Genomic DNA, 13,294 nt, shown 5'->3' with positions numbered 1-13,294 from the left:
ATGCATCCATGTTTCACATTTGTTTAATTTTGAAGGGCATTTTTGAATACCGCATGCATAAAAAGGCGGTGTCTTAGTTGAACTTGGCGGTTTCACAATAATTTGTAAAATGTATTTTTCATGTATCAATATAGATTGTTCTATTTGAAATTGTTTCAGAAATTTAACATGTAATCTTTTAAAGGTTTGTTTCAATGTTGCCAAGAATGTTTCACCTGTGTTCCATTTTGAAGGGAAGTGGTTCAATAATGCATGGAGAAGTGGGACGGTGTTTCAGAAATGAACCATCGGGCTGAACAAGTGTTCCAGTTAGGATCGATGTTTCACATTAATTTCATAAATGTAATGCTCAAGTTTCATTAGTGCATGGTTTAATTGAGTGTTTTTCACAAGTTAAACATTTTTTGCAAGATGACAATTCATGCTTCCATTGTATCAATTTGCCTAGAATGTTTCACCTTTGTTTCACATATTTAAATTGTAATCTATTTAAGGTTTGTTTCAATGTTGCGAAGAATGTTTCACCTTTGTTTCATTTATAAGGGAAGTGGTTCAAAAACGCATGGAGAAGTAGGACGGTGTTTCAGAAATGAAGCATCGGGTCCTACAAGTGTTCCAGTTAGGATCAATGTTTCACATTAATTTCATAAAGTGTAACGCTTAAGTTTCATTACTGCATGGTTTTATAGAGTTTTCCACAAGTTAAACATGTAATCTTTTTAAGGTTTGTTTCAATGTTGCCAAGGATGTTTCACCTTTGTTTCATTTTGAAGGGAAGTGGTTCAATAATTCATGGAGAAGTGGGACGGTGTTTCGTAAATGAACCATCGGGCTCAACAAGTGTTCTAGTTAGGATCGATGTTTCACATTAATTTCATAAATGTAATGCTCAAGTTTCATTAGTGCATAGTTTAATTGAGTGTTGTTCACAAGTTAAACATGTTTCGCAAGATGACAATTCATGCTTCCATTGTATCAATTTGCCTAGAATGTTTCACCTTTGTTTCACATATTTAAATTGTAATCTTTTTAAGGTTTGTTTCAATGTTGCGAAGAATGTTTCACCTTTGTTTCATTTATAAGGGAAGTGGTTCAATAATCCATGGAGAACTAGGACGGTGTTTCAGAAATGAAGCATCGGGTCCTACAAGTGTTCCAGATAGGATCGATGTTTCACATTAATTTAATAAAATGTAATGCTTAAGTTTTATTAGTGCATGGTTTAATTGAGTGTGTCTTACAAGTTAAACATGTTTCGAAAAATGACAATTCATGCTTCCATTGTATCAATTAGCGTAGAATGTTTCACCTTTGTTTCACATATTTAACATGTAAACTTTGTAAGGTTTGTTTCAATTTGCCTAGAATGTTTCACCTCAGTTTCATTTTAAAGGGAAGTGGTTCAATAATGCATGCATCAAAAGGGCAGTGTTGAACTTGGCGGTTTCACAATAATTTGAAAAATGTATAGTTCATGTTTCAATATAGAATGGTCAATTTGAAATTGTTTCACAAATTTAACATGTAATCTTTTTAAGGTTTGTTTCAATTTGCCTAGAATGTTTCACCTTTGTTTCATTTTGAATGAAAGTGGTTCAATAATGCATGGACAAGTACGACGGTGTTTCAGGAATGAACCATCGGGTCCTTCCATTGTTCCAGTTAGGATCGATGTTTCACATTAACTTCGTAAATGTATTGCTTGGGTTTCATTAGTGCATGGTTTAATTGATTGTGTTTCACAAGTTGGACATGTTTCGCAAGTTGGCTACTTGAGATTGTTTCACAAATTAAACATGTAATCAGTTTAATGTTTCACAAGATTACAATTCATGTTGATCCATCCATGAATGCACGTGATATGTGATTGTGTTTCAAAATTTCGAAAAGTTGTCCATCCATCCTTATAGTTAGTCACTTCTTTGGTAATGTTCGAAAACAGCTCAGCAACTTTTCCATTTTCGTAATTAAGTTGTTGTTTGAGAAAAATTTGAACGATGGAAATATATCCTTCAATTGTATCAATTCAATAGGCATGTTCCAAATATGTTTCAATTTGAGCAAATGTGTTTCAATATTGCAGTCACAACGTAGGATGGTGTTTCAGAAGATGAGGATTGAAGTTCGAAATGGTTCAATGTTGATTAAATAATGAATGGATTTGTACTATTGTGTTTCTATATTACAGTGATGACCATTCAAGTAATTTAAAAGATGCATGACTTGATTAAGATGGTGTTTAATGTTCCATTCATGTTTTGTTGAAGTGAGCAATGTTACAGATCTGATACGATCAAGTATCCAATGTTCCACAAACTTGTCATGTAGGTCCAATAATGGTTAAAACAAGTTAATTTGCCTATGTTTTTTTCAAGGGTGTACGATGTACCCTTCGTAATTTGTGTCGCTCGGAAAGAAGAATAATGGACAAATCAACTAAAATTCTAATTCATTTAGTAAATTGGGAAAAGATAAAAGCTGGAGTATCCTCCATATTTGGGCGAATTGTCGGTAAGAAATGAATAGCAAGGGTGCTTAAATATAACTGAGACTTGAGACATTTTGGTTTTATAAGATGAACATGCAGTACAAGGCAGCATGCCTGAGAGTCGTGTTTTACAGATGTCTGAAGCTTTGAGCGAGCGCATGCCCGGAAGGCCTTGGCCAAAAGGAGGAGGAAGTTAAAAAACATGTACAAAGCCAATGTGCATAAACCAGTGATCAGAAACCAGGAAAGGCTGTGCGTCGCCGCTCTGTACTGCATTGGTTTGCATATGTGCTCCATCACTTCAGTTCTTCAGAATACAGGAGAAGATAACAAAATATAATGACTTTTCGGACTGCAGTTTTTGTTGCCGCTGATTTTGCGTTTTCGTGAATTGGGAGTCGAAGTTGACACGGCATCCGTCCCTTTTGCTGCTCCTACCATTAACCTGGGGGATGTCCGCCGTGTGGTGTTAGACATTTGAACATCTTTTTCCATGCTGGGACCTGTGGGCAATATATTTAGAAGGGATTAACAAACATTTATAACTCCATTGATTAGGTAGAAAGCAGTTAATAAGACGCAGCGAACTAAATACAAGGGAACGTTCGCAAAGTCTAAAACTAATGTTTGATATACATCCGCCGGTTCATGTGATCAGTGAATTGTAACCGAGATAGGCAGGGAAATGGTTATATTTTAGGGTTCATTTGGATATGGTGAAAATATCAGTAGTACTATCATATGGTGGAAACATTCTTGATGCAACCAATTTGTCAAAAAGATGCTGTTATTGAACTTCCTTAGTTGTTATGCATAACACAAGTGAGTTGAGTCAGTACACATAGTCCGCATGGTAATAACAAAAACAATATGAAATTATATTCCCTGGTTGTGTAATCTATATCGATCATTTGGTACCCTTGAATATGTTGGAAATGTAATTAAATATTTTGCCTTCCCTAGAATTTAGGTGGAACACATCAAGCAGAACAATTGACACACGCCAAGGTGAAGCACATTTACCAGAAACATTGAACCAAATTGTTTAATTTATCCTTGTATATACATAAAACAGCCAGTGATGTTGGACACGTACTTCAATCTTTTGGTTTCCTTTGATGAAAATTGCATTAGTTTCGTAAACATTACCAAGATATTTGCCGAAGTAGTTCTGTTTATTTCAAATCTATTTAGAAGAGATTTCCATTAGTTTCCATATACAAAAAAGGCTTCACATAAATTTATCGGGATTTCTAGTATGTTTATTTTTGGAATCTGCTCTTTGGTATACTATAATTAGTGAGTGTATGAGAGCTAATGTTTTGAAGAAGATGATTCTCCAACTGGTTGTGAAGAAGTCCTAAAATATATGGTTACAAAATGAGGTGTTGTGCCAAATATGTGTTGGGTTATGTTAGTGTAGAGGACTAAGTTTAGCCACCTACACAAGAGCTAATTGTAAGATGTGGCGAACTATGCGGTTCCTAGTGAAACAAGCATGCAACTTGAAGTAAACATGACGAAAACATATGAAACCCATGTGAAACTGTACTGGAAACATGAGAAGAATGTGAAACCTTGGCAGTGATACATAAACCGGAATTATGGTATCCATGAGAATTTTTAATCCTATGATCAGATGCCGGTTCCATATATAAATAAACCAGGCAGTGATACATAAACGAGCGAGTGATGTTGGAGATGAGCTTAAATCTTCTGGTTTCTATATTTTATCATTCTATATACATAAACCAGCCAGTGATGTTGCAGATGAACTTAAATCTTCTGGTTTCTATCAAAAGTGATGGAAGTGTAAAAAGGTCAACAATTACAGAACAACAGCTAGGTATGCTGAATGAAGAAAACAAATAATGTGTAACTTTGAACCTATCATGAATTTATGATTGCACATACGAGAGTGAATATAAATTAAAGGAACTTAAATCTTCTGGTTTCTATCTGGCAGCGCCCAGGAGGAGTATGCACATGTGAAGCAGAGGAGTACAAAATTCGAACAATTGCGGCTATCCAAAATCGAGAAAATGCGGCTATCCAAATTCGTGCAAATCGTCCCAAGTAGTCCGAAATCCTAGTGCAAATCGTCCTAAATCAGAGTACCTACTGCGATTCATCCCAAATCGAACTAACATAGGCAAACCCTAGTTCGAATCGTCCAAAATCAGAGTACATAGGCACAGTCTTACCTTGTCACCGCGACGGGAGAGTGCGGCTCTCCGGCAAATGGTGCGTCGGCGACACGGCGGAGCAGCGGCGGACCACCAGGGAGCGCGGAGGGGAGAGCCGGAAGTCCGCCTACCGGAGGTGGAAGCGAAAGCGGCGGGGCGGCGTCAGACTATCGCGCCGGCGCCGGTCGACTATCGGAGCTGGAAGAGAGAGCGGCGGCACTGGGAGTATTAAGACAAGAGAGAGAGAGAGAAGCAATCGCCAGATGCTGGAAGAAATTGCGGCGGCGGCGACCAAAGTCATTACCCGGCCGTATCTAACCAGGAGCGTGGAGTCGAATAATACGATATGCTGCCACAGCCAGGGAATACGGGAAGGACGGGGAATGCCACAGGCGGGCCGGGAACGGAAGCACGGATCTAAAAGCAAGCGGACGGTTCGGACGACTACTACACCTACCGGCGCCTGTAAAAACGATTTTTCGCATGCGGGCAATCCAAGAACATGTCGAGTTGTTCCACAGAGACGGGTCGCACCCTTCGCTCATGGGTCTCGCCAACCCAGGCTTAGTGTCGAGTCCATGCCCTGGCACATCGTTGATTCAACTATGAGCACGCGACTGTCGTGCTAGTCAGCTATTGTGCTAATCGGTGGATAAAAAATCAAAGGAGAGTAAGCTTAGAGGTAGAAGACATATATGACATTTGGGTCATTGCAGTCAGTCAGAGTAGCGATTTCTTTTTTTACATAGTTCAATTTAGAGAGGGACTAGTTAGTTTAGGATTCATTTCATCCAACCTCTAGGAGTTCATGTTTTAAGAGCAATAACAGGGCACCAAAAAGAGGTGATGTAAAAACTAGACATCACCAAAGAGTGGGTTTTACATCACATGGGCATTTAAAAAAAAATCTAGACGATGTAAAATATGGCACCAAAACTGGAATATATATTTGAAGTTGGCGTAACATTAGCATTGTGTTGCTATCGATAAAAGAGAGCGAGCATGGACACACGATGGTCCGTGTTCGACGTGAAGCTTTGCGACGAACCAAACAGTGGCAACATTGCGACTTGTTTGTCATCCGAAGGGCTCCGACGATGAGCTTCTGCCACAACGCATGACAACTCTCGTCGGGGCAGCGTCTCAGAGCGAGAGGGAGGGGGAAAAGGGGTCGACGAGGTGGAGGTCCTCAATTGACCATCTTTCCGCGCCACCAATTCTACTCGTCAGCGAGACATACTTGGCCACCGGGAGCGATGAAGAAGTGTTGGGAGGGATGACGTAACTAGGTGACGTCGATTTGGTTGCATACGGCTCGAATTGTTGGTCGGTGCCGGCCGGGGGTAGGTGACGGTCGAGCGGCGGAAAAGAAAATGGAGCTTCTCCTTGGCAGCTTATCTAGGCGTGACCTAACTTTATTTTACATTACCTCTCAAAATATAGCATCAACTTTTCAAAATATGCAACACCCGATAGGTTAACAACCTGTTGAAGACATGTTTTTTTGCCAAGCTTGCCCAACGTGACATCACATGTATTTTTTTTTTCAGTTTTGCTACAACTGAGATGAGATTTTTTTTAAGTCTATGTCACTTAAAAAAATAGTTTGTATTGCACTTTTCTGTTAAAAAAAATATATCAGAAATATGCAACTGAACCGAATTACATTTTTGTTGCATTTTTCTTTTACACTTAGACTTTAGGCACACTTTTTTTTTTTTGCCCAACAGGCCTGGCGCTGCACAGTTCTGGCCCTAAACCAACCCCTGAACCCTCCCAATTTCCCAACTCCTCTTCCGCTCCCACCCGCCGGCCTCGCCGCATCTCCGCCCCGAAACCCGGCAACCTATGCCACTGCCCGACGCTCCCGAAGACGCAGATCCGCCGCCCCCCACCTCAATGGACCAGGACGAGGACCAAGCGGCGGCGGCGGCCGCCGCCGCGGAGCCCATGGAGGACGAAGCAGCAGGGGGAGACGCCGAGGCCGCCGCGGAGCCCATGGAGGACGACGCGCCCACGTCCTCCCCGACCCCGTCGGCCCCCTCCGCCACCCTGGCCGTCGACGACTCCACCGTCGCGCGGAAGCGCCGCCGCCGCAAGAAGCAGTTCCTCGACATGGTCCCCACGGAGGGCGTCCGCGTCCTCCGCGCGTCCTCCTCGTCCGCCGCGGCCGCGGCGCATCTCACCGGCATCCCGCGCCGCCGCGGGCGCCCGCCAACCAACTCCTCCCTCCGCCTGGCGCGGGAGCTCGACTCCGAGGCCCACATCGCCATCGCGGCGGGGTTCCCCGCGGACACTCTCTCCGAGGACGAGGTCGCCGCCGCCGTCCTCCCGCGCATAGGCGGCGCCGAGCAGGCCAACTACCTCGTCGTGCGCAACCACATCCTCGCGCTCTGGCGCTCTAATCCCCTCGCCCACGTCGCGTCCAGCGCCGCGCTCGCATCGATCCGTGCCGAGCATGCGCCCCTCGTCGCCGCCGCACACTCCTTCCTGTCTGACCACGCCTACATCAATTTCGGCCTCGCCCCCTCCATTGTCTCCCTCCCCCCACGCCCACCTCCCTCCCTCCCCGCCCCTTCCGTCCTCATAGTCGGCGCTGGCTTTGCTGGCCTCGCTGCTGCACGCCACCTTATGTCCCTTGGCTTCAAGGTCGCCATTGTGGAAGGACGACTCCGGCCAGGTGGCCGCGTGTTCACCAAGACGATGCGCTCCTCTGCTGCAGCCCACCCTGACATGGTTGCTGCTGCTGATCTTGGAGGCAGTGTGCTCACAGGTATCAACGGGAACCCCCTCGGTGTCATAGCGCGGCAGCTAGGGTTCCCGCTTCACAAGGTGCGGGACAAGTGCCCGCTGTATCTTCCCGATGGCCGCCCTGTCAACTCTGACATGGATGCTCGTGTTGAAGCTACATTCAACCAGCTTCTGGACAAGGTGTGCCAGCTGCGGCAGGTTGTCGCAGATAGTGTTCCGCACGGTGTGGATATGTCACTTGGCATGGCACTTGAGGCATTCCGGGCGGCGCACGGTGTCGCCGCCGAGCCACAGGAACGGATGCTTCTTGATTGGCATCTGGCGAACCTGGAGTATGCCAATGCTGCTCCTCTTGCTGATCTCTCCATGGCCTTCTGGGACCAAGATGATCCATACGAAATGGGCGGTGACCACTGCTTCATTCCTGGTGGGAATTCCCAGTTTATACGAGCACTTGCTGATGGCGTCCCGATATTCTATGGACAGAATGTGCGAAGGATACAGTATGGGTGTGATGGGGTGATGGTCTACACTGATAAGCAGACATTCCGTGGTGATATGGCGCTCTGCACTGTTCCGCTCGGCGTACTTAAGAAGGGGGACATTGATTTTGTGCCTGAGCTGCCAACTCAGAAGCGCGAGGCCATTCAGAGATTGGGCTTCGGGCTTCTTAATAAGGTTGTGATGTTATTCCCTTATGACTTCTGGGATGGCAGGGTTGATACATTTGGGCATTTGACGGAGGACTCTGGTCAGCGTGGTGAATTCTTCCTGTTCTATAGCTATTCTTCAGTCTCAGGAGGGCCACTGCTGGTTGCACTTGTTGCTGGGGAATCTGCTATCAATTTTGAGAAGAAGTCACCAATGGAAAATGTTGAGAAGGTTTTGGACACACTTAGAAAAATCTTTTCACCCAAGGGGATCGAGGTGCCAAACCCATTGCAGGCAATATGCACTCGATGGGGCACTGACAGGTTTACATATGGATCATATTCCTATGTGGCTATTGGGTCTTCTGGTGACGATTATGATATATTGGCTGAGAACGTTGGTGATAGAATCTTCTTCGCTGGGGAGGCAACAAATAGGCGATACCCTGCGACCATGCATGGAGCTCTGCTTAGTGGGTACAGAGAGGCTGCCAATATTGTAAGAGCTGCTAGGAAGAGAGCAAAAAGGGTTCACTCATCTGAGGAAATACATGTTAATAATGAAGTCAAAGTTAATGAAGTCAATGTTATAGTTAAAGATGACAACATTGATCTGGATGATCTCTTCCATATCCCTGATGTTGCTTTCGGAGGCTTCTCAGTTCTCCATGACCCATCTACATCTGAGCCTGATTCAACTTCATTACTTCGTGTTGGAATTGGTGCCAGAAAGTTGGGCTCTGGCTCACTTTTCCTCTACGGCTTAATAATGCGAAAGAATGTAGCTGAACTAGCTGCAATGGAAGATGATGAGCAGCGATTGAGTACACTGTACCGAGATTTTGGGACAAAACTCGTGGGATTGGATGGCTTGGGTGATGCTGGGGAAAGCCTTATATCGCGGATAAAAGCTGCTTCTAGGAAGTAGCATCCGGTCAAGTTGTTGGAAGGTTGATTCATCTGCAATAGTTTTGCTCTTAGCATTGAGTTTTCAGGCCTGGCATAGCCTACTGACCTTTCAAGTAATTCGTTCATTTCATTGATTGCTATATATCTCTCAATTCACATCAAGGTGTAAGCTGTGCCATGTAGTACTGGTTAAATCATGGATTGTTATTGGAGATCATATCACCATGGGAACTAATGGAAGATTCTTACTGGTGTACTTTCCATTCAGACATGATACACCTCTCTGACACTTCTGTGATGACACTGTTATTTTTTCGCATAGTAGTTTTTGTTGTGATCTAGTACTGGGTAGCATGGGATTTAAATTCGAGCCTTAAGATTTCTCTACATGAGTTATTCTACATATAATAACTAGGATGTTTGAACAAAAAAGGACGGGATGTTTTCCTAATGACATTTTACCACTATTTGCATGATACATAGTTATGATTCTCGCTAGTAATGTTTCTCCAAGTTATCATTTGCTTTCACTTTCCTTTTCATTCATGTTTCAGTCCTAGTGATTACATGTGCGTTGTTATTTATTTTGGAAGATGGTTTTATATGAACTGCAGAGCATATTTTTCGAGGAATGGAAAATGGCCCAGATTTTTATACTCCCTCTGTTCCGAATTACTCGTCACAGATTTAGATACACATGTATCTAGACGCATTTTATTGTATAGATACATGCAAATCTAGACAAATCTGTGACATCTAATTTGGGGTGGAGGGAGTAGTAAACATAAAAGCATGCTCATGTTGATCATTCCTTTCGTTCACCAAGCTGCAGGTAAAGGCTCTTCTAAGTGACAGCTCAAGAATTGTTTGATCAAATTATCAGTGTGGTATCTGTTCTTTCACTTAAGGACCTATCACTTTGACAATTTTTGCAGTAAATGATTTATGATGGAAATGCTATAACTTATCCAAGAAGCAGGTAACAATATATAACCTTTTGAAGCATGATTTTAGTGGAATGCAGTAACCGTGCTGTGTTGGTTATCCAATGGGACACTATATATTACATGTGGCTAACATTAGAAATAACTCTGTTATTACTTTGTGGTCTGCGCTCAGAGTTATGTTATGATAAATTATTCCAATTCACCCCTACGTTGGTAGTTTAGACTTCATTTTCTTAACTGTAGTTCTGACTTCAAGGTTTTGACTTGTTTGAATAACATCCTGATTTGAAGGATTGTCACTTTGTCAGCATAGACAGCGTTTGGAACACGCATTTTCTAGTTTTTCTTTTATTTCATAATCAGTCTCAGTCATTACATGTGCGCTGTTGCTTATTATCGAAGGATTTATATAATCTGCAAAGCATGTCAGTGTTGAACTTTTGATTATTCCTTTTCTTCAGCAAGCTGTAACGTCTCTTCTAATTGACAGCTGAAGAAACGTTTGATAAAAAAAATAGTGTGATGTTCATTACTTCACCTAAGGACCTATTGATTTGACAATTTCTACAGTAAAACAATATGATGGAAATGCTATAACTTCTCCAAGAAGCAGGTAACAAATATTTTACCTTTTGAAACGTGATTATACTAAAATGCAGTAACCCTGTCGTGTTGGGTATCCAACTGATAACTATTTTATATTCGTTTTGTCAAATAAATATTACATAACTTAAGTATGCTTTATTCTTTAAAACAAAGCTTTCTGATTGTCTTACTATGATTTTCTTATCATATTTTACCTAGTCAGATCCGAGACACAGGATCTGTATCTTGTGTACTACAAGAGATGGCTCTGTTTTTACTTTGAGGTCTGCGCACAGCGTTTTGTTATGATAAAATTACACCAGTTCAAGGCCTTTGCAATGGTACTTTAGACTTCATTTTCTTGACTGTAGTTCTGACTCCTAAGGTTTTGACTTGTTTGAATAAATTCTTGATTTGAAGGGTAATAAATTGTCACTTTGTCAGCATAGATAGTCTGCAAAACACACCACATTATCCAGTTGTCTTTGTTAGAGTCTTACAAGCTCACAGTATCATGATTAAATTTGCAGCAAACTTAAAATAGAAAGCCAAATTTACACTTCGTTGTTTATTTTTGTAGCTGGCCATTTAAAGCATATGCGCATTCTTGTGCTAGGATGTCCGAAGCTCAGCAACATTCTTTTCTGCACAGTGCATTTTTCTGTTTGATTCATAAATATGCTGCATTGGTTGGTGCTGTGAAAAGTACATGCCCCTGTTAGGATATCTGATACTCAGAAGAGTTTTGTCATGTGATACAGCATTGCCAGGTAATCGTATAGTGTGTTTTTTTTGTTAAAAAATGGTACTCCCTTGATTCATATTATTTGTCGCTAATATGGATGCATCTAGAACTAAAATTTGTCCAGATACATCCATATTACCGACAATTAATATGGATCGGAGCTTGTACGATTTTAGAGTGGACGCTTGAGCCAAAACTATAATCTGGGTTTGGATTTTGTTGTTGAAAACTTCCAGTTCTGTCTGTTATCGTTCTTAGTATGTCTTCGAAAAGAGTGGTTGTCTGTAGCATTTGTAAGGAGATAATGCACTCGCGGTAGCACCTGATAAATTTGAGGTTAGTTAGAAATGTGGGATAAACACATGCTTTGGGTCGACTATAGCCATGCATGCTGCTTTAATTATTCACCACTTTCTGGCAATGAACCTAGGCTTATGTGAGTAAAAAGGTGGCATTGGGGTCTTTTCTTTCGACCAGCCGCTCGATTTGATGCTTCTGTCTAGGGGTACATATTTGTCCGCAAACACGGTCGCTTTTCTGTTCTCTATTTGCTTTGTTGCCGCGTCGTGTTCTCCCACGTACTCATCTTCTACACTTCTTTTCCATTAAGAGTTGTGTTTCTTTTTGGAGGTACATTAAGAGTTAAGTTGGGGGCGCAAGACCATCAGATCATAGGTCATGGCTCCCCTAATGTTCTGCCGATTTCATGGCAGATTTTTTTTTAACTTGTTTAGGTTCCAGACTTGCATTGAAATTGGGTATTGAGCAGAAATTTAGCGACGCGTTTGACCGCCCATACTTAATGGTTGATGCCTTGAAGACAGCACTGAGCCAATTTTCCTTGCTGACCTGTATATCATAAGCTCATCAGGGTCTCTTTGATTCATATGATAGAAAAATGTATGACTGCAGTGTCATGCACTCTAACTCTACAGCTTGTTTGGTTCAAAGGAAAGCGGAGAAATAAGATAGGAATACCTGCAGGAGAAATAAAATCCAGTGCAAATAATTCCTTAGAAAAAAATACATGATATTTTATCCTACCACTCAAACAACTACCATAGTGGCATAGTTCGTAAGGATTTGAATCATTCAAGATTCCTATGCAGATCCTTCGAACCAAAGAGGCCCTTGGCATTTTTTTTTTGATTGAGCTGATGTTGAAATTGAACTGCCTCACTGTCTCCTCAGCCTGTCCATAACACATAGTAAGTCTACTGCTCGGTAAATCAGAAAATAAAGATGACTGTTGGTCGTTGCTAATAATTCTGATCGTTGCTCACTTGCTTTACTCTGATTTCATCAAGTACTACCTTATTACCGACAAGCGACCAAATTAACCAAAGGTGTTCAGTTTTTAGCGATCTGTAAGTGGAGAAAACCTCCCGTGTATAGATGTCAGCAGCGCTAGATTTCATCTCGGCAGCTGCCCAGTGTAATATCATGTACTGTATCAAAAGCGTTGGTGCGACAGTGACGCCCGTGTCGCTATTCTTTTCCGGCCATGCGTCAATATGGCTCCCCGGCTCACTGGAGGCCTTTGTATTTTTGAAGTTCGAAAAAATTGTAAAAAAATGTGTATATATGGGCAATGAGGCATACTTCAAGTGTGCAAATTCTCAATACGAAATACGCTGTATTGTACTCTACACAAAGAAGAGAAAATTATAGATCTAGATGTGTGAACAGTGCACCTTCAAACCTTGTCAGATGTTGTCTTTTTTGTGTAGCCCATAATGCATCGTTTTTCAGATTGAGATATTGCATGCTTGAGATATACATGATTACCTATACATACATTTTTTTTCAGATTTTTTTAAAACTTCAAAATGTTATTTTTAAAATTTTAAAATAAAGGGCTCTAGTAAATTCGTGCCCCAAATGCATATTTCGTCGATCCTCTCCCTGCTCTTCAGACCGCTGGCTCCTGCACCCCCTGCCTGCCGCTCTCTAGTCGCGTCTGCTACAGTTCTACTGCGTCAGTAGATTTGACAATGCCCTGGCTGTAGTAGCAGTGCTACTGGCTGCAGGAC

General features: G+C 42.1%; 1 protein-coding gene and 1 long non-coding RNA gene across 2 annotated transcripts; one reads left to right on the top strand and one right to left on the bottom strand.

Moving 5' to 3' along the window:
* Window positions 1–2,552: 2,552 nt before the first annotated feature.
* On the bottom strand, window positions 2,553–5,096 carry LOC124688417. The gene is made up of 2 exons (XR_006998520.1): window positions 4,693–5,096; window positions 2,553–2,991 (listed from the first exon to the last, which is right to left on the bottom strand). It is a non-coding gene; the product is annotated as an uncharacterized LOC124688417 (long non-coding RNA).
* Window positions 5,097–6,573: 1,477 nt separating this feature from the next.
* LOC124690710 (lysine-specific histone demethylase 1 homolog 1) lies at window positions 6,574–9,277 on the top strand. The gene has a single exon (XM_047224062.1). The coding sequence runs from the start codon at window positions 6,574–6,576 to the stop codon at window positions 9,001–9,003; it is 2,430 nt and encodes an 809-aa protein (XP_047080018.1). The 3' UTR covers window positions 9,004–9,277.
* Window positions 9,278–13,294: the final 4,017 nt, after the last annotated feature.

Source organism: Lolium rigidum, chromosome 2, assembly GCF_022539505.1.
Source record: "Lolium rigidum isolate FL_2022 chromosome 2, APGP_CSIRO_Lrig_0.1, whole genome shotgun sequence".
NCBI lineage: Eukaryota > Viridiplantae > Streptophyta > Magnoliopsida > Poales > Poaceae > Lolium > Lolium rigidum.
Note: the sequence above shows the minus strand (reverse complement) of the source record. Positions and strands in the feature narration are given on the sequence as shown.

Coding starts and splice junctions, on each gene's coding strand:
- LOC124690710 (XM_047224062.1), top strand. CDS start 6,574: ATGGACCAGGACGAGGACCAAGCGGCGGCGGCGGCCGCCGCCGCGGAG.